At 44.3% G+C, this 27,285-nt stretch overlaps 1 protein-coding gene across 1 annotated transcript; it reads left to right on the plus strand.

Moving 5' to 3' along the window:
* Positions 1-26,412, plus strand: slc31a2 (solute carrier family 31 member 2). Its single transcript, XM_038782161.1, has 4 exons — positions 1-185; positions 10,467-10,532; positions 20,199-20,379; positions 25,122-26,412. The coding sequence occupies exons 3-4, from the start codon at positions 20,201-20,203 to the stop codon at positions 25,288-25,290; spliced, it is 348 nt and encodes a 115-aa protein (XP_038638089.1). The 5' UTR covers positions 1-185; positions 10,467-10,532; positions 20,199-20,200; the 3' UTR covers positions 25,291-26,412.
* The last annotated feature ends 873 nt before the right edge of the window (positions 26,413-27,285 follow it).

The following is a 27,285-nucleotide window of genomic DNA, read 5'->3' on the forward strand; positions in this document are numbered from 1 at the left end:
GACAGATCAACAATCCCAGCCCAATGTGCGGTGGAGGTGACGGGACGTAGAAGTTCTCACTGCAGAACTGGACGGCTTTATATATTTTTTGGAAAGGACTGCCCGTTAGTTACATCCTGCAAATCTCAGGAAAATACACTGCCCTGCGGGATAATTGAAAAGAGGCCAAATCAAGCAAGATGCATGTAAGTATCGCAAGGCACGAGAAGTAAGGCAGAGGTAGGTGTCTTGAAGTGGGTGGCTGTCTGCGAGGGTAAAAGTTTCCACAATTTCTAAACCAAATATATGCAAGGTCTTCCGGATCCAACGTGACTGACACGGGATTAGGTCCCTTGTGTGGAACCGCTCTTGGTCATTTGACAAAATCGCACAGATGGAATTAACCTGTTTCCTATTGTACGGTTTTGTTTTGTGTCCGGCAATGCAAGTTGAGAGGGAAAGTTTTATTTCCTTGTTCGGTGGTCGGAGTAATTACGATGCATAATCCCTCCTGCGGCAAGTACTGTACCCGGGCAGCGTGAACTGAATTCTTGCACTCGATACACATTGGAAGTTAGTTCTTGAGGGATCCAAACAAGCCGGCTCCGGGATTTCTTTAAGCAAAAGATTTTTGGACCAAAATCCAACATTTCACATTTTTTAAATCTTTAAAAATTGTAACAATTTAGTTTGCACAAATGGAAAATATGCACTACTGTCATATTGTAGTGCAGATAAGTATAACTACATTTTCAGCTCAATGCAGTTCAACGGAATATAGGAACAAATAGACCTGGGGAGTATGTGTGGCCTTGAGGATGGCGGGGGAGAGGGAGAAAGCTTTTCCAAAGGAATCCAGCCTCCTGAGGTTGGAACATAGAGGCATAGAGCACAAAGGCCAGTAAGATTGGTCTTAAATTGGGAGTATTGTGGCCAGGCACCTCATTTCAGGAAGGGTGTGACAAATTGGGTTCTCAAAGATTCACAGGAATGAGGTGCCCTGAGAGGCAGATGGAGAGAAGCTGTTTCCAATTGGCGGGAGGGCCCAGGGTCAAGGGACAAGGATATAAAATGGAAAAAAAAGAAAATTACTGCAGATGCTGGAATCTGAAACCAAAACAGAAAATACTGGAGCAGCTCAGCAGGTCTGGCAACATTTGTGGAGAGAAAAGGGAGCTAAACTTTCGAGTCTGGATGACTCTGTCAAAGGTGGAGAGAACTGGAAATGGGGTCAGATTTATACTGTAGAGTTGGGGCTGTCTTTGTAAAGTACCCATGATGTGGAGATGCTGGTGTGGAACGGGGGTGAGCACAGTAAGAAGTCTTACAACACCAGGTTAAAGCCCAACTGGTTTGTTTCGAATCACTAGCTTTCGGAGCGCAGCTCCGTGGTCGGGTGAACCCGAAGGAGCAGTGCTCCGAAAGCTAGTGATTCGAAACAAACCTGTTGGACTTTATAATCTGGTGTGGTAAGACTTCTTACTTTGTAAAGTACAACATTTTTGAAAGCAGTCAGTGGTTAGCTGGGAACCTGTTAAGAGGCGGATTTGCTCACAAGTTTCAAAACGGATTTGAATAGAATAACTGCAGGGAGAGGCCAGAGTGAATATGACCCAAATGAGTTGTTTTTACAGAGGGCCAGCATGGACACGACTGGCCAGATGGCCTTTCTCTGCACAGTAACCATTCTATGATTCTAGCATCGTTTTTTTGAGTAACTAGAGTTACTCGACTACAATGTAACTACCGCCAGTTTTACCATGGCTATAAACGTTATGGCTACATGTTGCTTCAAGAGAGCGACTATGTGGAATGGTCCAGTCGATGAGATGTTCTTGCTTCCGCTGTGGCTTCTGAAAAAAAATTGTTAACCGAACTACGCTTGCACATTTCGACCTAAGGCTGGGCACTGCAGGTGACCAGTCTGTGGCTGTTGCCAATGTTTGCTATACATGCTGTTTACTCAGGATTGGCGTGTTTACTGCACTCTCAATACAGACTGCCTGTCACTGGCTTCCTAGGAGCGTTCGCACACGCTTCACAGCTGCTACACACTGATCACACGCCCCAGACTGAGCTCAGGCACTACCGGAGAGCGCACAAGAGGACAACGCTGGCCTTTTGGTCAATTCAGTTCCCTCCCCCCCCCCCTGTGCCGGTGACAGCCCGTGTGCCAGATACGGGGCAGCTGCAATAACAACAGCTTGCATTTGCAAAATGGCTATTATCAAATTGGGGGGGCTGACCATTATCTTGGCCAACTGGAGCAGAGGGCATTGCAGGGCAAGAGGTTCCCCAGGAGGAAATTCCGAAGAACATCTGTCTCTATAGCTATCTTCCTTCCAGACCCATTTAAATGCACCTCCACTCCACCACTTGCTACGGTTCGACATTTATTTCCGGCTGATTAAAAGTGCCTGGGGATGGTCTTCCACACTATATACCCATGCTGGTGGAAGACATGCAGAGAATCATAGAATTTACAGTGCAGAAGGGGGCCATTCGGCCCATCGAGTCTGCACCAGCCTTTGGAAAGAGCATCCTACTTAAGACCATGTCGCCACCCTATCCCCTTAACACAGTAACCCCACCTAACCTTTTGGACAGTAAGGGGCAATTTATCATGGCCAATCCGCCTAACCTGCACATCTTTGGACTGTGGGAGGAAACTGGAGCACCCGAACCCACGCAGACATGGGGAGAAAGTGCAAACTCCGTACAGACAGTGACCCGAGGCCTGAATTGAACCCGGGACCCTGGAGCTGTGAGGCTATGTGTTAATCATTGTGTCACCCAAGGCAGTACATAATGTACTTGCTGTCACTTTCACAGTGTTGTTTTTGTTCATTGATTTATCAGGTGTGGGCATCACTGGTGAGGTCAGCATTTATTGCCCATCCCTAGTTGTCCATGGGATAGTGGTGGTGAGCTGCCTTCTTGAATCACTAAAGTCCATGTGATGTTGGTTAAGGAAGGAGTTCCAGGTTTTGAACCAGCAACAATGAAGGAACATGATATGTTTCCAAGTCAAGGGGAGCCTTCAGATGGTGGTATTCCCAGGTTTCTGTTGCTCTTGTCCTTCTAGAGATGGTAGTGGTGGTGGGTTTGGAAGGTGCTATCTAAGGAGCCTTGGTGAGATGTTGCAGTTCATCTTGTAGATGACGCACATGGCTACCACTGTTCATTGATGGCAGAGGGAGTGAATGTTTGTGGAAGGGGTGCCAGTCAAGCGGGATGCTTTGTCCTGCATGGTGTTGAGCTTCTTGAGTGTTGTTGGAACTGTACTCAAAAAATGATCAGTATTCCATTACAATCCTGACTTGTGCCTTATAGATGCTGGACAGGTGTTGGGGAGTCAGAAGGTGAGTTACTCGCGGCAAGATTCTTTGCCTTTGACCTGCTCAGGTAGCCACACTATTTATATGGCTAGTCCGGTTCATTGTCTGGTCAATGGTAACTCAAAGGATGTTGATAGTGGGGGATTCAACTATGGTAATGCCATTGAATGTCAAGGGCAAATGGTTAGATTCTCTCTTGTTGGAGATGGGCATTGCATCGCACTTGTGGACAGCATGATTCCTTGCAGAGGAAACTCAGACACATAACTGAATCGCCCCTGGTTGAACACCTGGTCCACCAATATTCCTGGTTGTGAGTACATCCTTTGGATCAACATCTGCATCCTGCTCCAGTCTTGATTGCAAGTTGACCTATTTGTCCTCCGTCCTTTGCTGTCTTTGTATTTCAGAGCTGTGAAGCATGCAGCAGGCAGTCACATTCCTGTTCAACGATGTCGGGCGGAATTCTCTGACAATGGGGCTATGTCCCCATGCCTGTGAGAAAACGGGCGCGAATTGCAGGGGGCTAGCAGAGTCCTGGAGTTCTCCTCTCAGCTATGGCTGCTGATACGGGGCCCTGCATGTCCAGCCGCGGGTCCGCTCATGCGCGCAGTGGCCACCTCTCGCGGTGGCCCCGCGCAACATGATGGACCCACACCGTGGTCCAGCCCAACAATATAGGCTCCCCGAGACCTCGCGCATCCACCGATTGGTGGCCCCCTGGAGACCCCCCCCACCCCGTGACGGATCCCTCCGCTTCCCCCACCAGGGTGGTCGCGGACTGAGTTGGCAGCCGCCACCCCGAGCTCCCACCGGGTGGAACCATGAGTGAACCACGTCGGCGGGAACTAGGCCAGTTGTGAGCAGAGAATCATCGCGGGGACTTCTTTGAATGGCCCCCTACTAGCGCCGCATCGACTGCGCGTGTGCGATTGGCGGCGATTCTGTGGTCCCCGGAGAACTATGGGAGCGGTGTCGGACCCGATCACGGGTCTGATGCCCATTCTCCACCCCTGCGCCGAGTGCAATTGCGGCGCAGAGGCTCAGAGAATCCTGGCCGTACTGTCAGAGAAAGCGGACCCCCGAGACATCTGAAATACTGCTTCATGATGTCAGTAGTTAACAGAGGTATTAGTGGCCTGCAAAGACGGTAGCGTTGATCAACAGGGAGTAAAAAGTAAGTCAAATTTGTAAAGTTGCAGATCCCCTCATTTCAACATATTTCAAAGTGGCATTGCTACAATCTCTGCAATAACATGCGCTAATGGCAATTGAGCTAAGCCAGGATTTCAACCACTCAGATCAGGAAGGAATTCAGGGGACTGAAGAATTTACATTTCCATTGCCTGTAAAGAAGTTCCTACTGGCGGAGGATTAAATGCTGATCGAGATTTCAAGGCTCACACTTTTGACACAATTCCTCATGCCCAATCCAGCAATCAAGAATCTTCCTTCAATACATCTTTGGAGTTGTGGGGATGAAACCCACGCAGACACGGGTCCTCAATGCCGTGATGCAACAGTGCTAACCAATGCACCACCATGCCGCCAGTCCTAGGGTCATTTTATTATGTTAAAGTGGCAACAAGCTGTTACAGTTTTGAATAAACATAATGTTCATGTTAAATCTCTTTAAGGCTGTGGTATTATTAAATAAAGTCAAGGAGGCGGCACGTGGCACAGTGGTTAGCACTGCTGCCTGCAGTACTGAGGTCCTGGGTTTGAATCCCGACCCTGGGTCACTGGGTCACCGTGTCTACGTGGGTTTCACTCCTACAACCCAAAGATGTGCAGGTTAGGTGGATTAGCCATACTAAAATTGCCCCTTAATTGGAAAAAAATAATTGGGTACTTGATTTTTATTTTAAAGTTTAAAATTTAAAAAAAATAAAGTCAAGTTTAGCTCCAGTGGGCAGCGTGCGGTGCAGTGGTTAGCACTGGGACTGCGGCGTTGAGGACCCAGGTTCGAAAATAATTAGGTACTCTAAATTTTAAAAAAATGTTTAGCTCCAGTGGTAAAGCTTTGCCCTTGAAGAGTACACAAATACCAATTCATTTATACAGATACAAAACAGTGAATTCTGGAAACCTGAAGTAAATGCCACAAATATTCAACAAGTTACACAACGCCTGTAAGAGAGAAAAAGTAACATTTCAGCTCTCACCGGAAGATCACAGAATCTTTATAGTGCAGAAGGAGGCTATTTGGCCCATCAAGTCTGCACTGGCTACCTGAAAGAGCATTCTGCCTCGTCCCACTTCCCTGCCTTATCCCGGTAACCTTCCACATTCATTCTTTTCAGCTGGCATTCCAATTCCTTTTTGAATATCTCGATCAAACCTACCTCCACCACCATCTCAGGAAGTTTGTTCCAGACTCCAACCACCCTATGGGTGAAAAATCTTTGGTGCCCTTTAAGGGGGCAGGCTCGGTGGCCCATGTGACTGGCCTGGGGCCAATCGGGCTGAGTGTGTAAATCCCTGCCAATAGCATGCTCGTACTGGGCCGGGGAGCTGGGGGGTCTGGGCAGAGTGAAACCCGGAGTTGGGGCGTTAACCCTTATATATTGTTGTTCTGTGCCTGTATCATACTTGCCTTTGTCTTCTCCAATAGGCCCATTTTGTTTTACACTGGAAGCCTCCAGCATGTTTATCTCAAGCTGCCACCACATTGGCGACGAGGTGAAAGCTTCAATCACAGCGGTAGTGTTTCGTATTTCAGGGGGGGGGGGGGAGAGAGTGGGGGTGGGGGGGGATGAAGGGCACCCTGAGAAGGGAAAGGTCCCGGAAAATGCGAAGAAGAATCGGGAGTCAGCTACTCAATGCTAAAAGTGAGTTACAATGCCTATCATATGTAAATTAGAACCGTCTGCATGGGGCCGGAGGATTAGAGTCAGTACATAGAATAATCCATTACTTCTTCACTTCAAACGAGAACATTAAAAAATATATAATAATTTAGAGTACCCAATTATTTGTTTTCCAATTAACGGGTAATTTAGTGTGACCAATCCACCTAACCTGCGCATCTCTGGGTTGGGGGGGTGAAACTGATGCAGGCACGGGGAGAATCTTCAAACTCCACACACAGTGACCCGGGGCTGGGATCGAACCTGGGTCCTCAACACCGTAGGCAGCCCTTTCAAACGAGAACACGGGTGAAGATACCAGGAGGTGATACTTCTGACCGTCTGTGGGCATCAACCAACTGGATAAGGAATCTGATGTCTCCTGATGCACCCAACTCGAAGTTCTTTGACCAGCTGGTCAAACTGGCGAAGGAACATTTTAAATCTGAGGCCCTCAATCATTCTTCAATGATCTAACTTCAATTAATCAACCAGGGACCCTGAAGAGTCCATCTCAATTTTCGTAGCCATGCTTTCACAGCTAGCTGAGCACTGCGGGTTTGGGACTGGACTTTATGGCAAGCTTTGAGATCGGTTGGTTTGTGGGATGCAGAATATACAAAAGAAGCTCCCAGCTGAGACCACAATAACACTGGAGAAGGCAATTGAGATCGCTCAGGCAATTGAGTGCACCAAAAAGGCACAACAACTACCTTTTTCTGCCAGTGGGTTTGGTCTTGACGTTTAAGTCATGGGAGAGGAAGGGTTGGAGATGTTTGGAGACCTGTTTGTGATGGGGAGGTTTGCTAGTTCTAAGGAGCTGGTGGAGAAATTCCAACAGTCTGGTTCTAGTTTTTTCTGGTACCTTCCGATTCATAGTTTTTCATGCAAGGCTTTCGCCTCCTTTCCCTTGGCACCACCCTATTGCTTGTTGTAGGGGATTTTGCCTTTGGCCGGGTTTGAATGGGGGACTATTTCGGGCCATACCCACACAGCAGAGTTAGCTCCATTGAGTGAGGTAAGGTTGAAATGGGAGCGTGAATTCTGGATGGTGAGATGTGGAGTGAAACCCTTCGCAGGGTCAATCACGTCTTCATGTGCTCAGCTAAGTTTGATTCCATTCAAGGAGGTGCACAGGGCGCATTTGACTAAAATGAGGATGATCAGATTTTTCTCTAGGGTGGAGGACAGGTGTGAGCGTTGTTCTCAGGAGGGCGGTTAACCACACTCCTATGTTCTGGTTTTGTCCCAAGTTCTTAAGTTTCTGGGCCTCTTTCTTCAACAGCGTATTGGAGACACTCAAGTTGATTTCGATCCATGTCCTCTGGTGGGGTATTTGGCGCATCAGACTTGCTGGTGCTTCAGTCCGCGGTGAAGGCGGATATCTTCATCTCATCGATAGCCCGGAGATGAATTATGCTTGGGTGGAGGTTTCCTATTCCACCTAGTGCCTCGGCTTGGTTTGGCTTTTCTACATTTGAGGGTCAGTAGAAGGGGAAACCTAAGGTGACAGCCATTAATTTCCTTTTTTAAGGAGCTGGTCACCATCAGCTGTTATGGTATTTAGTTAGTTTTTTTTAGGGTTGGGTTAATATGTTAAAGTTAATATGTGTTTTTGCCTATTTGTTTCTTTTTTATATCATGTAATTTTGATTAATTGTTTTGGATGGTTTTGTTGAATATGCCAATTTCGAACGATCACATTCGGAACTGGACGGTCAGGGTCTTGTCCTATCCAAAGTCAGAAAGGTGATACAGGCTGGGTGACATCATGACAAGACCAAAAGCAGAAGAACGTACATCACATGGTGTGATGAACTGATATGTGCAGATGATGTAATCTAATGGATCATGGGTGGTCGCTCTGCCCCCAGTTAGGGAACACCTTTTACAGGAGCTGCACAGAGCCCACCTAACTAAGATGAAGATGATGGCACGCAGCTAAACATGGTGACCCGAGATCGATAAGGCTACTGATGAATTAGTACAGCAGTGTGCCCCATGTCAGTGTTGCCACTATCAGCCATCATCCACCTCTGAGAATTGCTAGGTCATCCCTGGACCAGGGTCCACATTGACTATGGAGGCCCCTTTCTGGGCTGAATGTTCTTGGGCCTCGTCGCGCCTACTCTATTTTGTGGTTATCAGTTCAGGAGATGGGCACCTCAACCTTGCCAGCAATGGTCAACATCTTATGCTATGTATTTGCAATTCATGGACATCCAGAGTCCATTGTTTTGGACAATGGCACCCCATTCACGGGGACAATTTCCAGGTTTTGTTCAGGCAAATGAGATTCGGCACAAAAGGACTGCACTATATCACCCTTTGTCCAATGGCCTAACCAAAAAGGCCATACAGACCTTCAAGAACCCGATGCGTAGACAATCATAGTTTTGCCTCAGGGCCACCAAGGTTAGCTGGGTGCATTGTAACCCGTTTGGGACCTGTGTCATATGTGGTCGAGGTGGTTGATTGGACTCTCGAGAAACACGTCGACCACTAGAGGAATCAAAGGTTGGTGACCCCATGTCCAGTATTTACCCTGTCCATTAACCCTCAGGATCTTGAATATCTCAACAAGTCTCCTCTTTTCTCTAAGGAAACTACTTCCAACCCCTCTAATCTGTACTCATAGATACAGTTGTTTATGCCTGGAATCATTCTTGTGAATCTCGTCTATGCTCTCTCCAATGCCTTCACGTCCTTCCTCAAGTATGGCACCCAGAACTGGCGCAGGTGAGGCCTAACTAGTGTCTTATACAAGTTCAACATGACCTCCTTATTCTTGTACTCAATGCCCCTATTAATGAAACAAGGAATATACATGCTTTATTAACTGCTCCCTCAACCTGCCCTGCCACCTGGTAGAGAACCTTTTGGGAGAGCTAATTCAATCTAACCACTACCTTCCTTGTCTCTGCATGAAACAGGAAACCGCTTGTAATTTGTACATGGATTTGGATGGTCCACTCATATTTTGATGTTGTGCAGAGCAAGTAAATGAACGTGAGCCTAAATAATAATAATAATCGCTTATTGTCACAAGTAGGCTTCAATGAAGTTACTGTGAAAAGCCCCTAGTCGCCACATTCCGGCGCCTCGGGAAGGCTGGTACGGGAATTGAACCCGCGCTGCTGGCCTTGATTTGAATTACAAGCCAGCTGTTTAGCCCACTGTGCTAAACCAGCCCTAAAAGGCACTATGAGGTGTGTACTTTCAAAGAATAAGAAAAAAACCATGGCCAGTACTGTAAGTGTCTGGCAGTTAATGTGGGTACATAGTAATATGAGGCACAGGCAGCACGGTGGCGCAGTGGGTTAGCCCTGTTGCCTCACGGCGCCGAGGTCCCAGGTTCGAATCCCGGCTCTGGGTCACTGTCTGTGTGGAGTTTGCACATTCTCCCCGTGTTTGCGTGGGTTTCGCCCCCACAATCCAAAGATGTGCAGAGTAGGTGGATTGGCCTCACTAAATTGCCCCTTAATTGGAAAAATGAATTGGGTATTCTAAATTTATTAAAAAAAAGTAATATGAGGCACATGACCCACACCTCGAGTCAGACGAGTGCTGGACATAGCCATGTATACCAGGAAGCATGGAAATAGCTCTTATCTCTACCCTTTTATTGCATATTTGTAAATAGCTTTCAGAGTCAATAAAGACTTCCAATTAACCTACCTATGAATACATAGGCTTGTTCAGCCCAAGCAAACTGTAACCAACACCCTACAAGCATAGCAAATAACATGAAAAAAATCTTGCCAAAACTGTTTTGCTTTCCAGGTTTGGCTTTTGGCTGTTTCTGCCTTGAATTAGGTTCCTCTTTGCACTATGTCAAAATCCTGCTGGATTATGTTTGCCAGCAGGTATTGAGTTGGTAAATACCCACTTAAAAGACAAATGACACACATTTGTTGCATCAGCCCTACCGCGTGACGTGAAGATGAACAACAGCCAAACTGCATACAGTGAATGCCACTTCAATGAATTGATCCGCCCGCAGGAGAACATCAGGTAAACAAATAACAGCCAGGTTTCTTCGTCCCTATGCCATTAGTAGAGGAAATCCCCCCAGCAGCCTTTCGCTCTACACAGACATCACTCAGAACAAATGCAATTCATCATTTGGAGCAGAAACATTGCACTTGTTGGTATTCCACTTTGTGGATCAGAGGCAAAATGGACACCTCCAAAAATACACCTGCAAAACAATACCCATTTCAAAAAGTGTTGAAGACAAAATTTGTTGTACTGCACAAATTGCTAACTGACAGGCTCTATCTTTTCTTCTATGTTGCAGATGCATTTTTTGTGTCTGATCAAGTGATCCTACTATTTGACTTCTGGAATGTTCACTCTGTAGCAGGTACTGAATTTACTCATTGCGAAAGCTCTTCTGAAAAAAGCTAATTGTGTTTACCTCTTTCTAAGTTTTGAAAATACAAAAGTTCTAAAGTTATACTTTTCAAAACTATGCTTTTAACTCTTCTGAATGTACTATACATTTGATCAATTTGCACTGCTTTCTATTGCATGCATCTATTGCATGAGGTGCAGTCACTGTTGCACCATTGGAAACGTGGCAGCCAATTTGCACGTAAAAAGACTCCGCAACAGCAATCTGCTTCCAAGTAGCACTTTGTTGGCTTGAAAATGTAGACAGGGTGTTGTTCAAGGTCTTGCTCGAAAGGCAGCACCTCCAATAGTGCAGCACTCCTTCATACCGGACTGGAGTTTTAATCTAGATTTGGTGTTTTGTTTTCTGCTGTGGGACTTGAACCAAGATGAATCTGACTCCGAGGCGAGAGTGTTACTGAGTCGTGGTTAACACCTAGCACTACCCCCTCCTCCAGCTCATTTTCAGAGGTGTAGTGAGGTGAATTGCATTCACCAGCTGTGAATATTGTTCTGTTAATGTAATATTATCTTGTGCCTTGTGGGAAAACCCAGAACTTCCATTCAGCATCTACCTTTGTCCTAATATTAATTCTCTTGTCCTTAAACCCTTTTTAAGCACTTTCGGCATTTTAGGCTGATTCGCGTTGGAGAAAAAAATGACGTTTGTTGCTTGTGACCCAAATAAAGTTAACCCATTGGTAGCGGACAGAACACTGGTTTAGTTTCTTCTTTTTAATATACTTTGCCAGGAGAATGACACATCTGCTACTACCGGCACAGTATTAAAGTACATTCCGTGACACATGAGAGCATGCTACCTAAATATATGGTCCCAAAAATGTAGGTTTAAATAAAAATGGTTTGTGTAGAATATTTAAAGTGACGACTTGTTATACAGACCACAGCCCAAAGTGTGATGATGCAACTTGTTTATTTGCGATATGTAACAGGATGCTAAATCATTATTCTTCACATGCCACTTATTACTGAATAGAATCACACAGACAAACAATAAATAATTGCCCAGCGATAATTAAGAGTCATTACTTCCAATGCTGATTTTGGATTATGGCTTCAAAGCCTAGTACAAAATCTGAATAGAGTGCGGTACTCAAAACAAAGTGTTCCTTTGGCCAATCACTAAAATACATCTAAAACATCCTTTTTTTAAAAAATGTATTATTTGCTGGTTGTTAAAACTTGAATGACTAAAAATCTTTATCGGGTTAGTTGTGCAGCTTGTTTGGCTCTAGCTAGCGGCAAGTTAGTTGCACTTCTCACCGAGAGACACACAGCATATGTGCTGCTGAATCTAGATCAGAGTGGGCTTAAGGACTCTGAACTTCAACTGGCGACAGTATAGAATTCACGTCAAAGTAGCAATCGTCCAACTGCCCAGCCGAACAAAGTGAACTCAAAGAATCAGACTAGTCGTCACACTCCGGCATTTATGCAAAGACATTTTGGCGGGCAACGAACGTTGAAATTTTGGCGACTTGAGGTCATCTGCTGGACAATAAGGAGCGGAAAAGGGAGAATGTTATGGTATAGATTGAGGATCATTTACCTTTGATTGCAGCAGCTGGACAAATGCCTAGAATTTCATTTTTATAATTCAATAAAGCAAACAGTGTTTCATAAATAACAGAATTGGTCCTAATAAGATTCTGGAAGATGATCATTTTGGATGCAGGACTGAAAAAGAAAGAGACACAATATTGATCACAATTGGGCAGCTGATCTGCATTTGGGAGCAGCTACAAAGAAAAAGGTACTCCCTGCTGTTTAGACAAGAATCTCTGCAGTGGTGCAATGTATTTTCATAAGGAAAATAAATTCTCCAAAATGAATGAACTGGCGACCAAATATTCAGTTTCCCCAATATCTCTGTATATTAATACATTTATTAACTAGCCATAGGTTCCTAGAGTACATTAGGCAATGTGATTACAGCAATTTGTAACAGCACACCCGCAAGCACCAGTATAGGCTCTATATTCAAAAGAGCCCAATTTCTGAAAATAATTTGAGATCGGAAGCAAATCTACCATTGTGTACCCTGTACAATGAGTGTTTGTTGCTGCAGGCCCCAGCGAAAACATTGGAAGTGAAAGAGCCTAAGCTACTTTACATCGGATAAAGCAGAAAAATCGACACATTTGCACAAGCAAAGGTTGGTGGTCTGTGATTGTGGTCTCACATACTACAGTTTGGGCCACAACAGCCAACAAACAATGGGAATAATGCTGTAAAGTTCTGTAACAGGTAATCCAGATCAACAGTTTGTAACAATTTACAGACATTAAAAAATCTTACATCCACTGAGTTTCATACCTGAAAGGGCAGCATCATGATTAGCCCAAAACTATTGTTGCATTATGCTGGATGGCTGCATTATCTCATTGATCAACTCTAATCAAAACCCGGCGGACAAGGAGAGAAGGAGGGAAATTCTTTTAGTCATCAGTAACATCCAAAAAGGGAGGTGATGGCGTTGTAATATTATGTTTAATCTAAGGAGATAAAAGGGTTAACAAGATGATGTTCATGTATATCAAAACTAGATGACATCAATGAGTAGTCTTATAAAAGGCTGTGTCTCTAAGCATTCTGGGAGAAGCTGTGGAAGAAGCTGTTGGAGAAAGATAGTGTGAGGTTGAGTTAGAGTGTAGGTTGTGTTAGAGAGAGATAATTAATTACTGTAACATAGTTTCAATACTATTATTTTGTTAGCTGTTACTCAGTAGAGTGTGTGAACCATTTCAAGTAGTGTAAAATAAGCTAGCTTAGGTTGGAGCATATAGCTCTATGTTCTTTGGCCATCTTGGAGAACAATACAAGGAACATAACCGGCGTCACTGGACCAGACACCTAGGCTCATGCTCAGGGAACATGGGTTCAAATCCTGCAACGGCAGCTGGTGGAATTTAAATTCAATTCATTAATAAATGTCAGATTTTTAAATAAAGGTAGTCTCAGTAATAGTGACCGTGAAACTATCAGCAATTATTGTAAAATCCACTGGTTCACTAATGCCGTTTCGGGGAGGAAATTTGCCATCCCTTCATGTGACCCCAGACACACAACAATGTGGGTAGCTCTTAGCTGCTCCCAAATGGGGGTGGGCAACAAACGTTGACCTTGGCAGCAAAACCCAAATCCCATGCATGAATGATAATTTACACCCTGCTTGATTTTGCTTTCGGTTGTAGGCTTCCCACGGGGTAGGTTAGATTAAAAATACCCTAAGTGTTTTGCTAAGTCCACAAAATACAGCTAATAGCAATAGCCATTTCATTAATCAGCAAAACATAACTGAAACCACCCACAACCCTCACTTCCAAAGCTCTCCTAATCAGATAACACTTTGCGCTTGGACACAAAAATGGTTACTTTTTCTGTTGAACGCTCCTCTAAGGATCCTCGTAGATCTCTCAATAGCTGTTTCCAATATCTCAGCCTTGGAGCCACCTCCATCTCAAAAGGCTTTTGACATCTCTGGCAGCATCTCTCCTACTTCAGTCATAATGATGAATGGATTTCAAGAAGTTGGACAGCCTCTACCCCCTAGTGGCCTCTCCACCAACTATCACTGTCAAAAGTGTTATTTAGATTTGGGACATACTGCAAAATGTTTTCAAAAATATTTTTTTACGGCATGTGGGCTTCGCTGGCTAGGCCAGCATACGTTGCCCATCCCTAATTACCCTTGGGAAGGTGATGGTGAGCTATCGTGAACCACTGAAGTCTCTTGTGGTGTAGGTACACCTACTGTGCTATTAGGGAAGGAGTTCCAGGATTTTGACCCAGCGGCAATGAAAGAACGGCCGATATATTTCCAAGTCATGATGTTGAGTGACTTCATAGAACCATTGAATCAGTGCGGAAGGAGGCTATTCGGCCCATCGAGTTGGAAAGAACACCCTACTTAAGCCCACACCTCGACCCTATGCCTGTAACCCAGTAACCCCACTGAATCTTTTTTGGACACTAAGGATGATTTAGCATGGCCAATCCACCTACCCTGCACATCTTTGGACTTTGGGAGGAAACCGGAGCACCCGGAGAAACGGGGGGATTATGCATACTTCGCCCAGTGACCCAAGCAGGGAATAAAACCTGGGACCCTGGAGCTGTGAAGCAACAGTGCTAATCATTGTGCTACCGTGCTGCCGACCCTTGGAGGGGAACTTCCAGGTGGTGGTGTTCCCATGTATCTGCTGCTCTTGTCCTTCTAGATGGTAGTGGTCGTGGGTTTGGAAGGTGCTGCCTAAGGAACCTCGGTGAGTTCCTGCAGTGCATCTTGTAGATGGCAACACATTGTGCGTTGGTGGTGGAGGGAGTGAATGTTTGTGGAAGGGGCACCAATCAAACAGGCTGCTTTGTTCTGGATGGTGTCGAGCTTCATGACCGTTGTTGGAGCTACACTCATCCAGGCAAGTGGAGATTATTCGATCAGACCCCTGACTTGTGAGGCAGCTGGGCTAACCACTGTGCCACCTAGATAGACACCTAAAGATCACAACATAGACCCTTGTTGCAACATTCTGCACAGAATAATTCCTCTTTCTATTAGGTGAATAGAAAAGCATTAAGGCGAGCTGCTCGTAAACCAACAAGTTTTTAAAATAGAAGTTACCTGAATGAACAGAATGTGATTTTCACGGCAAGATTCAATTGAGGTGATAAATATGCAACTATTAGAGGTTTAAAACTGAGCATTATTGGTTTAACTTTCCATCCCATTAAAAGCTGCCTGAGGAAATTGTTGCTTGTACTTGAAGAACCTACAGTAATCTGTCTGGCAAAACCACAACACCAAGATAATGAGGAGCGGCCTAGGGTGTCCAATTGCCAATGTCGAACACGGACAGTGTTCTCAACTCTGGACTTCACTCTATTCGGCCTGCCAGTGAATTGTTTCATTTTGTCTTCCGTGGGAAGTGGGCTTCGCTGGCAAGGCCAGCATATGTTACCCATCCCTAAGTCTCCTTGAACTGGTATGCTTGCTCAGCCATTTCAGAGGGCCGTTGCGAGTCAGCCACATTGCTGTGGACCTGGAGTCACAAGTAGGCCAGAGCGGGTAAGAATGGCAGATTTCCTTCCCTGAAGGGGATTTGTGAATCGGATGGATATTCAATGGATTGATAGATCATCAATTAATCACTGTTACTGAGAGTAACTCTCAATTGCAGATATTTAAAAAAAATAATTGAATTTAAATTCCACCAGCTGCTGCAGCAGGATTTGAAACTATGTCTTCAGAACATTAGCCTTGACTTCTGGATTACCAGTCAAGGAACATTATGTCACAGTCTGAACTTCCTGTTACCTGGATAAGGCCAAAGTGCATTCATAATTTCGCCAGAGTGCCAACATGTATCATACACAATGCAAATTGCTTAAAGGTAATTAAACTATTTGTGAAATTGAATTTAATTGGGTGCAATCAAACTTTTATGATTTAAAAATAATAGAACCTGCAATTTTATGCAGGTACGAAGCCGTTCTTCATCATATCCATTTCTGCACAGTCATTTTTATCTTGGGTTATGTATAAATCTTTGTGGACCACTTAGATGTATTAATGGACAGGTTACTGAGAACCTAGCACTGCTCTATTTTTCCAAGACTTCATTCTTAGCAGAAAGGCAAAAATAGAACACAATCGCACAGTATGATGAAGGTGACAACAACTTCACTACTTACTGGAGAAAAAATTGTTTAATTTCATAATTTGGATTTAAGGAAAGGAATGAGTGAATATAATTATGTTTCGATAATACAATCCAGTAAATTTTGTTCTATCATGCATCACAGTGTTTGCAGAATCTGGAAAATTTATTCCATAATGTACGAACATAAGACTTAGAAACATGAGTATGCCCTTTGACCTGCTCCACCATTCGATAAGATCATAGGCTGACGGGCAGCACGTTGGTGCAGTGGTTAGCACTTCAGCCTCATGGCACCAAGGACCCGGGATCGATCCCGGCCCCGGGTCACTGTTGCGTAGAGTTTTGCACATTCTCCCTGTGTCTGTGTTGGTCTCACCCCCACAACCCAAAGATGCTCAGGGTAAGTGGATTGGCTAAGCTAAATTGCCCCTTAATTGGAAAGAAATGATTTGGGTACTTTAAATTTATATTTTAAAAAAAAAGATCACAGGCTGAAATTTACAGAGTGGGGGTCCAGAGGAAATATCCGACCCACAGGAGGAATGAAGAAGTTTAGAGTGGTACTTCTGCGCCTCAGTGGGAGAAAGTTCTGTCCTCGAGAGCTGCTGATCAATCTGACTGGCCGGTAGCTCGAGCAGCCATAGCTGCACCTGTAGTGGGCACCACTGGTACTGGAGGTAGGTCTAGGGAAGAAGAAGAAGGCATGATCACAGGAGAGATGCAAGTCCAGAGCTTTGGGGGCGGAAAAGATTGGAGAGCCGTTGGGGGGGGGGGGGGGGGGGGGGGGGGGGGGGGGGGGGGGCTAGTGGGGATGGTTTTGAAGGCCAGTTGGGAAAGAACAAAGTAGGGAGTACTATCCAGTGTGGGGAATGCTCCCCCAGTATGCACAAAGGATTCTCAAAACAGCCTGGCTACTCCCACTCACATTATGGCGTGGGTAGTGTATTGTTTGGGCTTGGTAACAAGCTCAATTGACCCTTAATTACCAACAGCTTGTGGGTAGACAGGAACGTGGTTGGCTTGCCATTTCTCGTATTTTAGGAGACTCTTTCCCCCTTCCTCCACCTTGCTGAAAAGTTGCCCAACGTGGTGTTTCTAAAATCCAGTCACATGGCTGATTGGATTGTAGTCTAAAGTCCATTTTCCTGTCTGTTTTCCCCCATATCTTCCAACTCTCTTGTCTATCTCAAATCTATCAAACACCGCCATCAATAAATCCGATGATCCAGCCTCCACTGCTCTCTGGAGAAGAGAATTCCACGGACTGATGATGCTCAGGAGAAAAATCTTCTCCTCATCTTAAAAGGGAGACCTCTGTGCATCCTAGTTCAGGTCTCCCCTACAGGAGGTAACATCTTCCCAGTATTGGCCTAATCAAGTCTTCTTAGGATCTTCTATGTTTCAATAAAAGCACCTTTCAAACTTCAATGAACATAGGCCTAGCCTGTTCAACCATTCTTCATAATTTGAGCCCTTCATCCCAGCAATGAGCTGAGTGAATCTTTCTTAAACTGCTTCTAACACAATTATATTCCGTCTCAGATAAGACGACCAAAACTGTATACACTACTCCAGATGTAGTCTCAACAAGGCACTGTGTGGCAGCCGTAAACTTCCCTTGTGCATTCTCTTCCCTTTGCAACAAAGGCCAATATTACATTTGCCTTCTTCGTCACTCACTGCACCTGCACACTAACTTTTTCTCACTCTAATTTCTCCCTCATTTTTATGTCATTCTTTGTTGATTCTTAAAATCTGTCCAATCTTTTGACATGGCACTAATCTTCCTAGAATTGTACAGTTTATTTTAATTTGATATTATCCTTCGCTTTCGTACCTACCCACAGTGGATCCTCCTTCTCAGACTCCTTCTCTCGCCTTAGAAGAAATGTTTGCTGAGAGTCATTAAATTCTCTTTTAAAAATCTGCCACTGCATCTCTACTGTCTTACCTTTTGACCTAGTTTCTCTGTTCACTTTAGACAATTCCGTCCTCGTTATCATATAATTACTTTTATTTAGATTTACACGTCAGTTTTAGACCCACTCTTACTTTTGAACTGAATGCAAAATTCTGCCATGTTATGATGATTGTCATCCAGAGGCTCCTTTAATATCATAGATAGAATTTACAGTGCAGAAGGAGGCCATTCAGCCCATCGAGTCCGCACTGGCTCTTGGAAAGAGCACCCTACCCAACGTCAACAACTCCACCCTATCCCCATAACCCAGTAACCCCACCCAACACTAAGGGCAATTTTGGACACTAAGGGCAATTTATCATGGCCAATCCACCTAACCTGCACATCTTTGGACTGTGGGAGGAAACCGGAGCACCCGGAGGAAACCCACGCATACACGGGGAGGATGTGCAGACTCCGCACAGACAGTGACCCAAACCGGAATCGAACCTGGGACCCTGGAGCTGTGAAGTGATTGTGCTAACCACTATGCTACCGTGCTGCCATGAGGTTATTGATTAATCCTGCATTATTACCAGGTCAAGAATAGGTCTGATCTCTGGTTGGCATCAGAGCAAACTGCTGAATACACTCTATGAGCTCGTTCCAGGCTACCCTTGCCAATTGTTATGACACCCTGGGCTAGGGTGTGGTCAATTCCAGCCTGCCTTGACTCAGAGTTGCAACACAATTAAATTAACCAATAATTCTTAGAAAAATACCTAAAGCCTTTAGCCCTTGGCTGTCAAATAAATATAGTTACCAGCTTTGTAAATTTAAATACAATTACTTTTATTTATAACAGGAACTACAATGAAATATGCAGCCAATACAACTGGTTAAACAGACAAAGTCAATGATGCAAGACAATATTTTGAATGCGAGTCTTTGCAGGTAATTAAGTCTTTACAGGTCCAGACAGAGCAACTGGAGAGAGGGATAATCACAGGTTAAAGAGGTGTGAATTGTCTCGAGCCAGGACAGTTGGTAGGGTTTTGCAAGCCCAGACCAGATGGTAGGGGGGGTGAATGTAATGCGACATGAATCCAAGGTCCCGGTTGAGGCCGTACTCGTGTGCAGAACTTGGCTTGACTGCTGAAGTGTTCCTCGACTGGAAGGGCACATTCCTGTCTGGCGATTGTTGCAGCGTCTACATGGCCTCGTCAATGTACTCTCCAGTTGCTATGTCTGGGCCTGTAAAGAGTTAATTACCTGCAAAGGCTCACATTCCAAGTATCGTTTTGCATCATTGACTTTGTCTATATATGTATATGTATATATATATATATATGTTTCTGGAACCCACCTCTTCATTCACCTGAGGAAGGAGCTATGCTCCGAAAGCTAGTGATTTGAAACAAACCTGTTGGACTTTAACCTGGTGTTGTAAGACTTCTTACTGTATATAATACATGTCAAATAAAATTCGACATTGTGCCAGGTTAGGACAGATGGCCAAATGCTTTGTCACAGATATAGGTTTAAAGAAGTGTCTTAAAAGAAGAGGGAGGGCTCAAGTGGCAGAAAGATTTCTGGAGGATATTCCAGAGTCCAGGGCCTTGCCAGCTGATGGCACAAACACCAATGGAGTAGGAATTGAAAATGTGATGCACAAGAAGTCAGAATTGAAGGAACAGGGATCGCCTGAAACATTTGGGGCAGGAAGATGGTAGTGAGTGAATTACTTCTTTTGAAATTAAAAAAAAATTTAGTGTACCCAATTAATTTTTCCAATTAAGGGGGAATTTAGTGTGGCCAATGCATCTACCCTGCATATCTTTGGGTTGTGGGGCGAAACCCGCGCAAGCATGGGGAGAATGTGCAATTCTTTTGAAAACTTGGAAGTGAAACGTCTCTTTTAAACACTCAATTGTATATAATGAGCACAAAGTACAGCTGTGCCGCCAGCTCAGGAACTCCCTTGTGTATTGTTTTTGGAATTGGTAACAAAATTTCACTGTGTCAACTACTAAATATTTACCTTTTGTGCTTGAAGGAATGGTGTTGACAGTGGTGATTGTTCTACTTATGACAGTGTCTTACGAAATGCTAAAAGTGGAAACTGTGAAACTAGACCAGAAAATATTGGATCTGATGACAGCAACACCAAACATCCAAGATGAAACCGCAGAGACACTACCTATAAATCCAAATGCACGAAACACCTCAGATAAAAGGTGATCATTTATTCTTTGTCCTATTGCTGATCTGTGAACGCTTATTTCTTCTGGAATTCAAGAAGCCGACGCCCGTTGTTAATTTCTACTTTGCATTCTGCTGATGATTCATGTTCTGCTCTGTTTAATTGCAGCGACCTAAACTGAATTGCAAAACCATTCTTTTCATGACAAATACATGATGCAACTTAAACCCGCAGAAGTGGAGGACCAACAGCCCTGATGCTTTTTATAGAAACATATAAAATTGATAGCAGAGCAGGCCATTTATACTATCAGTCTGTGCTTCACTGTCGCTGGTTCAAAATCCTGTAGTTCCCTCCCCAATAGCACTGTGGGTGTTCCAACAACACATGGACTTCTGCAGTTTAATAATAATCTTTATTGTCACAAGTAGGCTTACATTAACACGGCAATGAAGTGACTGTGAAAAGCCCCTAGTCGCCACATTCTGGTGCCTGTTCGGGTACACAGAAGGAGAGTTCAGAGTGTCCAAATTACCTAACAGCACTTATGAGAGGAAACCCACACAGATACATGGAGAACGTGCAGACTCCTTCTGCACTGTAAATTCTATAATTCTACTCCTCACAGACAGTGAATCAAGCTGGGAATCGAACCTGGGACCCTGGAACTGTGGAGCAACAATGCTACCCACTGTGCTACCATGCTGCCCAATATAAGGCAGTTCGTCACCATCTTCCCAAGGGCAATTAGGGATGGGCCATGAATGCTGGTCAAGCCAGCGAAGCCTACATCCCATGGCATGAATTTTTAAAAATTTGGCCCATCCCAACCTACCGACCCACTTATTTTACACACCTAGCTACCCCCTGGCTTCACTGTGGCTGGAGATTTAAACCACTAGCTAGTGCCATAAAATAGGCTGTGTGGTGTCCCGTCCTTCAACTCTAAAACACTTAATTGAAGTCCTCGGGAACCCACTACATTGCATCTTTCTCAGCTGTCCCGTGTTGGAAGATTGAATGAGAAATATGCAGCTCAGTTCCAGTGTAAGTTAAAAGGGGCAGAGTGGCAATCCGACTGTGATTTCCACTCACCGGAAATTCTGACTCACCTATGATTTGAAGCATGTTTTCAATGATGCCCACTGGAAAAGAGCCTTCCAGTCACATAAAGACCTGTTGACCATTACCGTTGATTCTTGCTCCTGAGCTAATTTTGGATTCAGTGCATCACTTACTTTTCTGACTAGTCTATGGTGTGGAGCTTTATCAAAAGCCTTGCTGAAATCCATGAAGACTATATGTCATGTGCTGTACTCATTGACCCACAGACTAACTTAACCAGCTGCTTTCTCATCAATCACCTCTATCCTCTCAGGAAACACACACTTTTGACTCTTCACCTGTCTGTTTTGTGGTCGTCTTTGGTAACACTCTTGCCAAATAAAATTTGACACCAGTCCTCCGAAGGCAATGGGCAGGAATCTCTGATCCTTGTCCGTGACTGCCCTGTTGCAAGTGAGAATGGAAAATGTGACGTTCCAGGCAAAACTCCATTCCCTTTCAGTGGAATCGAGAATCCCAGCCACAAGCGAGACAATGGGTGCGATTTAACAGAAACGTTTCTAAGTGTAATTACAGGCGGGTTTGTCTGGGAGTTTCTTACCTGCTCTGGCAGCGAGTTTTCCACCACTATCTGTCCATATAGTCATCCTTTTCGGCCCTGGGGGGTTTCTCTCCGGACTAGCCCACACCAATTTTTTTTAATTACTGGGAAGCTGAATTCGCTGGCCAGACCGGCTCTTCAGCGATTGGGCCTCCATTTTGAAACAGTGCCCCACTAAGTGAGTTTGAGGGTCCCCCACAGCCCCAGCCACGGACAATGTCACTTCCTGCACACTTGGGCACCTCACACCCCCCACCCTGCCCCAGATGCGCAAGTGAAGACACCCCACGATGGGGTTGTTGAGGACCCCTCCTGGTGTCAAAGGGAGCCTTACCCCCTCCCCCCCCCCACCCACCTTCCAGAGGCCCCTTCATACCTTCCCTCATCACCCCCACCCTTCATACTCCCCATATCCCTTCTTTCCTGGGCCTGGCCCCCCTCAGATTCTGACCCTTGGCATTGCCACCCTGGCACTGTGCCAGTGTGGCAGTGCCAAGGTACCCAGGGATGCACCAGTGTGCCATCCTGCCCTGTCCCTGACCACCCAGGAGCCTCCAATGGCTTCAGAGAACCCCCTGGTGCCATTCTGCCTCATCCACGTTTGTGTGCACCAGTACTAATCGGAGCCCAGTTGGGGTTTCCTTGTGGAGGCCGATAGATGCCAGGAGCCGGTTAGATCCGGCGTTGGCACAGTTAAGTGGGTTCTTAAACCTGCGTAACTGTTCGAGACAATGGCAGGATCCAGATTGCATTGTCTCATGAGATCTGGTTAGATCTCGCAAGGCGCAACGGCTATCAGAAATCCCAACATTTATCTGCCATGACCCGCCCCGGTTCTGGCGGGAAGCGACAGTTAGATCACGCCCTATATTAAGACAGCTGATCAAGAGCTTAATCCAAGAAGTAGGATTTCAAAGGCATCTTAAAGGCTTTTTCACCTCTCAAACTGAAAGCACCTCTCAGCAACTTCCATTTTCCACTCGGCAAACCTCTACTCAGCATGTCCTAACTTGCCAAAGTTTTGCTCAACCTACGCTTACTGGTTAACCCGGTAACCTCCTTCCAACTCCAAAACCATCCCTGATATCTGCACTTCTCCAATTCTGGCCTCTTGAACATTCCTAGTTTTAATCACTCCACCATTGGCTGCCACTCCAGTCACTTTCTGTGCAGAGTCTGCACATTCTCCCCGTGTCTGCGTGGATTTCCTCCGGGTGCCAAAAATGTTAGGTGAGATTACTGGGTTACGGAGATAGGGTGGAGCTGTGGATTTAAGTAAGGTGCTCTTTCCAAGGGATCAATGGGCAAATGGCCTCCTGCTCTGTAAAGTCTATTATTCTATGATCTTTTTTCAACAATATCAGTGTCTTATACTGCAGCCTTCTCATTGGGTTTCACAGTTAAAATGGAGGGGTGCTTGGGGGGAAGAAGAAGCGGTGGTTGGATGGTGGAAATGTGTCATTGATCTGGCTCCGAAGTTACTGTACTCAAGATTGGGGGTGATTTGCAGAATTTCACAAAAAAACTTGCTTATTTTATCTGAGCCATTTTGTCAGACAGCAAGGGCAACTTGTATTGACACAGTCACATGTTTACAATTAGTACCGATATAAAAGTAATTAAACTATCTCGGATAAAGGGAACAATTTATCTTCTGGAAGCAAAAACCACAACACGTGAATCCACCACTTTAAATTGAGCATGTGGGACGCCGAACAGACGAGAAATAGTCTGAGCAATTAAATGGAGAAAGGACTGAATTATGAAATTAAGCAAATAGATACAACGTTTGAGTTAACTCTCAAAATCCTGCGTCTGGCCAAAAAATTATGTCAAGCAAGCTAAGGAAGCCAAAATACCGGTGACGGAACTGAATAGCAAGTCTGAACATACCACTGTCTCTTTGGTTAAACTAAACAACTTCATCAGCATGTTTAAGGTCTTTAATTTTGCGGGGTTCAGGATATTCATGAAGGTTAAGTTTGGTGCAGTTGGTTTTCACCCTCTCTTATCACCATTTTACTTTGCCCTCCTCCTCAAGACATTGAATCCTTGCTACATTCTGCAGGATCTGAGTGTCCTTGGGCATCTCACTCAAGGAGCCTTCATGCATCGTTGCATGGGAATGCAAGAGTGTTAGACAAATGAGCTTTATTAAGCCAAATAATACATTTACTTCCTGACTTTTTTTAATGCCTCATTAATGTTCCTATATTTGAGTCTAGACGATGAGCGGAGTTGGATATTTAACAAGATGAAACATGATAACAGAGCCTAATTGCGTATTAACAATACGGGGGCACAGGCAGCAACTATCACTAGTCAGCAATCAGAGGAAGGAAGCCTGACAGGAAATGATGACGTATGCCAGGTTTCCCAGTCCTGCCCATTTCACTGCGAAAACGTGCATTGGTCAGTAGTTGGCAAGAATAAAACTGGTTCCTGTCACAATACCCTCCATAAGCAAAACAACAAAGTAACACTTGAAGCTATGCTATACAAACAAATATTTCCCCCTTCAAGTTACAGAAAGTGAAAAAGCTGTAATGTTATAATGGTTTTGAGATTTCTTTTTTAGTTGAAGGAAGCCTTGCACCTTCCTATGATCCATTCACAATTGTGTTGAGCTAGATTGATCTGATTAACACAATCATACTATGATGTCACATATTGTATCAGCCACCAAAATATTTTTTTTAAATCCTAACTTTTTGAACCGATTCTGATCAATTTGAGACTAGCTTTTGCTGCAGTCAGACCACACTTATTTTGGTGGGCACTGATCTCATTGCCTCACTGGTGGCAGTAATCCCCCAGTCAGATGGTCCTGAAACACCTCCATGTCCGCGTTGGGAAGCAAGAAATTTCAATTCAACCGTCACACGCAGGCTAGAAAATTGGTTTCAAGCAGGATTCAAATGATTTAAGCCTTAGAGGCAGAGAGAGATCTGCAGCGGTCGTGCCTTTTTAAAAAACTCAACATACACTGCCACAATTTTGCATGAATTTGAGTCTTAGAGGCAGAGAGAGATCAGCAGAGGTAGTGCCTTTTAAAAAAAATCTACATACACGGCTGCAACTTTGCATTAATTGTTATTAAACAATTGCAGGTGGATATGGGTCCATGTGCTCCAGTCTCTTTTGCACATTATCCAGGTTGTCCTCAGCTACCTTTTGATGCTCTGTGCCATGTCTTACAACGTATGGGTCTTCCTAAGCATAATTGCAGGGGCTGGAATTGGATACTTTCTGGCACACCCATTAATTAAGTGGCAATGATGCCCTCCTGGAAGTCTTCATTCAGAACACAATAATTGCCGAGATCATCCTGGAGAAACTGCTTGACCGGATCAACATTTTTCCTCGCCTCTGAAAAGAATGATGTCTTCTACACGTTGCAGAATTTTGCACAAGCTGATGCCAGTTTCTCGTGACTAATGGTCTGCATACTTCCAACTTTGTGTGTGTGCGCGCGCGCACATGGCTTTCTACTTGGTGCAGATTTGACAGTTAATTAATAGGTGCTAAGTAAAAATGTCGCACAGAGCACAAGTACATTGTTTATCAAACCAACAGGAATTTAAAAAAAATTATTTTAAAAATTTATACCAGTCAAACATTTCATCACATGGTGGAAAATTGTTGACATCTAGAAAGAATTACCTAAATTAACACTTAATGATTTGCTAATGCTCTCTTTTCGATATGGTGAAGTTGCTTGAAAATAGAGAACACAAGGGCTCTTGCCTGACGGTTGTTATGCAAAACACAGACAAAAATATTGGCATCTCATTATTGTTCCATACATCACTTTAGGGGTGTTACAAGGCATTGCTGCAGCTGATTATTTGTTTCCCTCTGCACAAGCTTAGGAAAATTAAGCTCCCCACTGCAAAACCCCTTCTTCCCTTATCACCATCACCGTAACCTGTCGAACCTGTTTTCTTGAGCAAATACTGCAGTTTAAAGAGGCATGATTCTTACAAAACTGTACCTGTAAGTAATTATGCATCAAGCTTAAAATGGTACAAAATACACAAGTCATTTAGCCTAGTGACATATTCCAATAATTGACAGACTGGCTAAGTGCAAGAATCCCACAACTGGAATTGTACATATCGAAGGTGTCATTGTACCTCGATGTTTTATTCAGAGATTAAATTTTTCAAAAAATAATAAGAGTCGTGCTGGAATGCAACTACAATGAACCAAATCTATTATTACAAATGTTTGTATGCGCATAGACAGATTTGTGAGCTCAAATTATTAAGAATATGAACTGGACTTGTAGTTACATGTTTTGTAATCTTAAACAGATAGATGAATGACGACTAAACACCAATGACGGCCACAACAATTGGAAATTTTGAAAATCTGGAATAAAAAATTAATAGGATCTTATTAAATTCCAAGAATATTTTGCACCTGAAAAGTCAACTGAACGTGTACAGTCTGCTCTTGAGAAAATGTTAACTTTGGCAACAGTAATATGAACGCTGTCCGTGCTTATAGACACCGTCAGTCTTTCTTTTCTATTGCTCTGATTTCACTTGTAAAATTCTTCGTGGGGTGACCATGTTGCTGGGTCAACCTGCTGGTGGTGCGAATGGTACAGTAAATTCCAAACATGCAAGGGCCTTAAATTAACCTAATTATTGCAGCCTGCTTAATCTTTCATCTGCCGTTATCCAAGAGCTTTCTCAGAACTAAATTAGCGCCGAGGGGCAGGAGGCTTATAGCACAATTGGCCCTCACTACAATTTAATACCTTTAGGCATTTTAGATGCTGATTGTGAAGAAGTCAAATACATGGTTTAAAAGCCATGATGTGGAGATGCCGGTGTTGATCTGGGGTGAGCACAGTAAGAAGTCTTACAACACCAGGTTAAAGTCCAACAGGTTTGTTTCAAATCATTAGCTTTCGGAGCACTGCTCCTTCCTCGGGTGAATGGAGAGGTAGGTTCCAAAAACATATATAGACAGTCAAAGATGCAAGACAATGCTTTGAATGCGAGCATTTGCAGATACTGCAACTACACGATGACATCAGTAAGTTCCATTCTACCATCAGACTCACCATGGACTACTCTCCAAAATCGGTTGCATTATTGGACACACTCCATCAAGGACGGTCACCTCAGCACTTCGCTTTACCGCAAGCCCATGGATAACCTCACGATGCTCCACTTCTCCAGCTTCCACTCTTGTTGTGTCCCGTTTGTCTTCTGAGGAGGTTGGTGATTTGTTTTGCTGTGGCACGTTGGAACTGTCGAT

Source organism: Scyliorhinus canicula, chromosome 21 (assembly GCF_902713615.1).
Source record: "Scyliorhinus canicula chromosome 21, sScyCan1.1, whole genome shotgun sequence".
NCBI classification, from domain to species: domain Eukaryota; kingdom Metazoa; phylum Chordata; class Chondrichthyes; order Carcharhiniformes; family Scyliorhinidae; genus Scyliorhinus; species Scyliorhinus canicula.

Bases quoted from the DNA above. Each gene is read 5' to 3' on its own strand.
- slc31a2 (XM_038782161.1), top strand. From the start codon at position 20,201: ATGGTGTTGACAGTGGTGATTGTTCTACTTATGACAGTGTCTTACGAA. The intron at 20,380-25,121 runs GTGATCATTTAT...AAACAATTGCAG, and splicing joins CGAAACACCTCAGATAAAAG to GTGGATATGGGTCCATGTGC.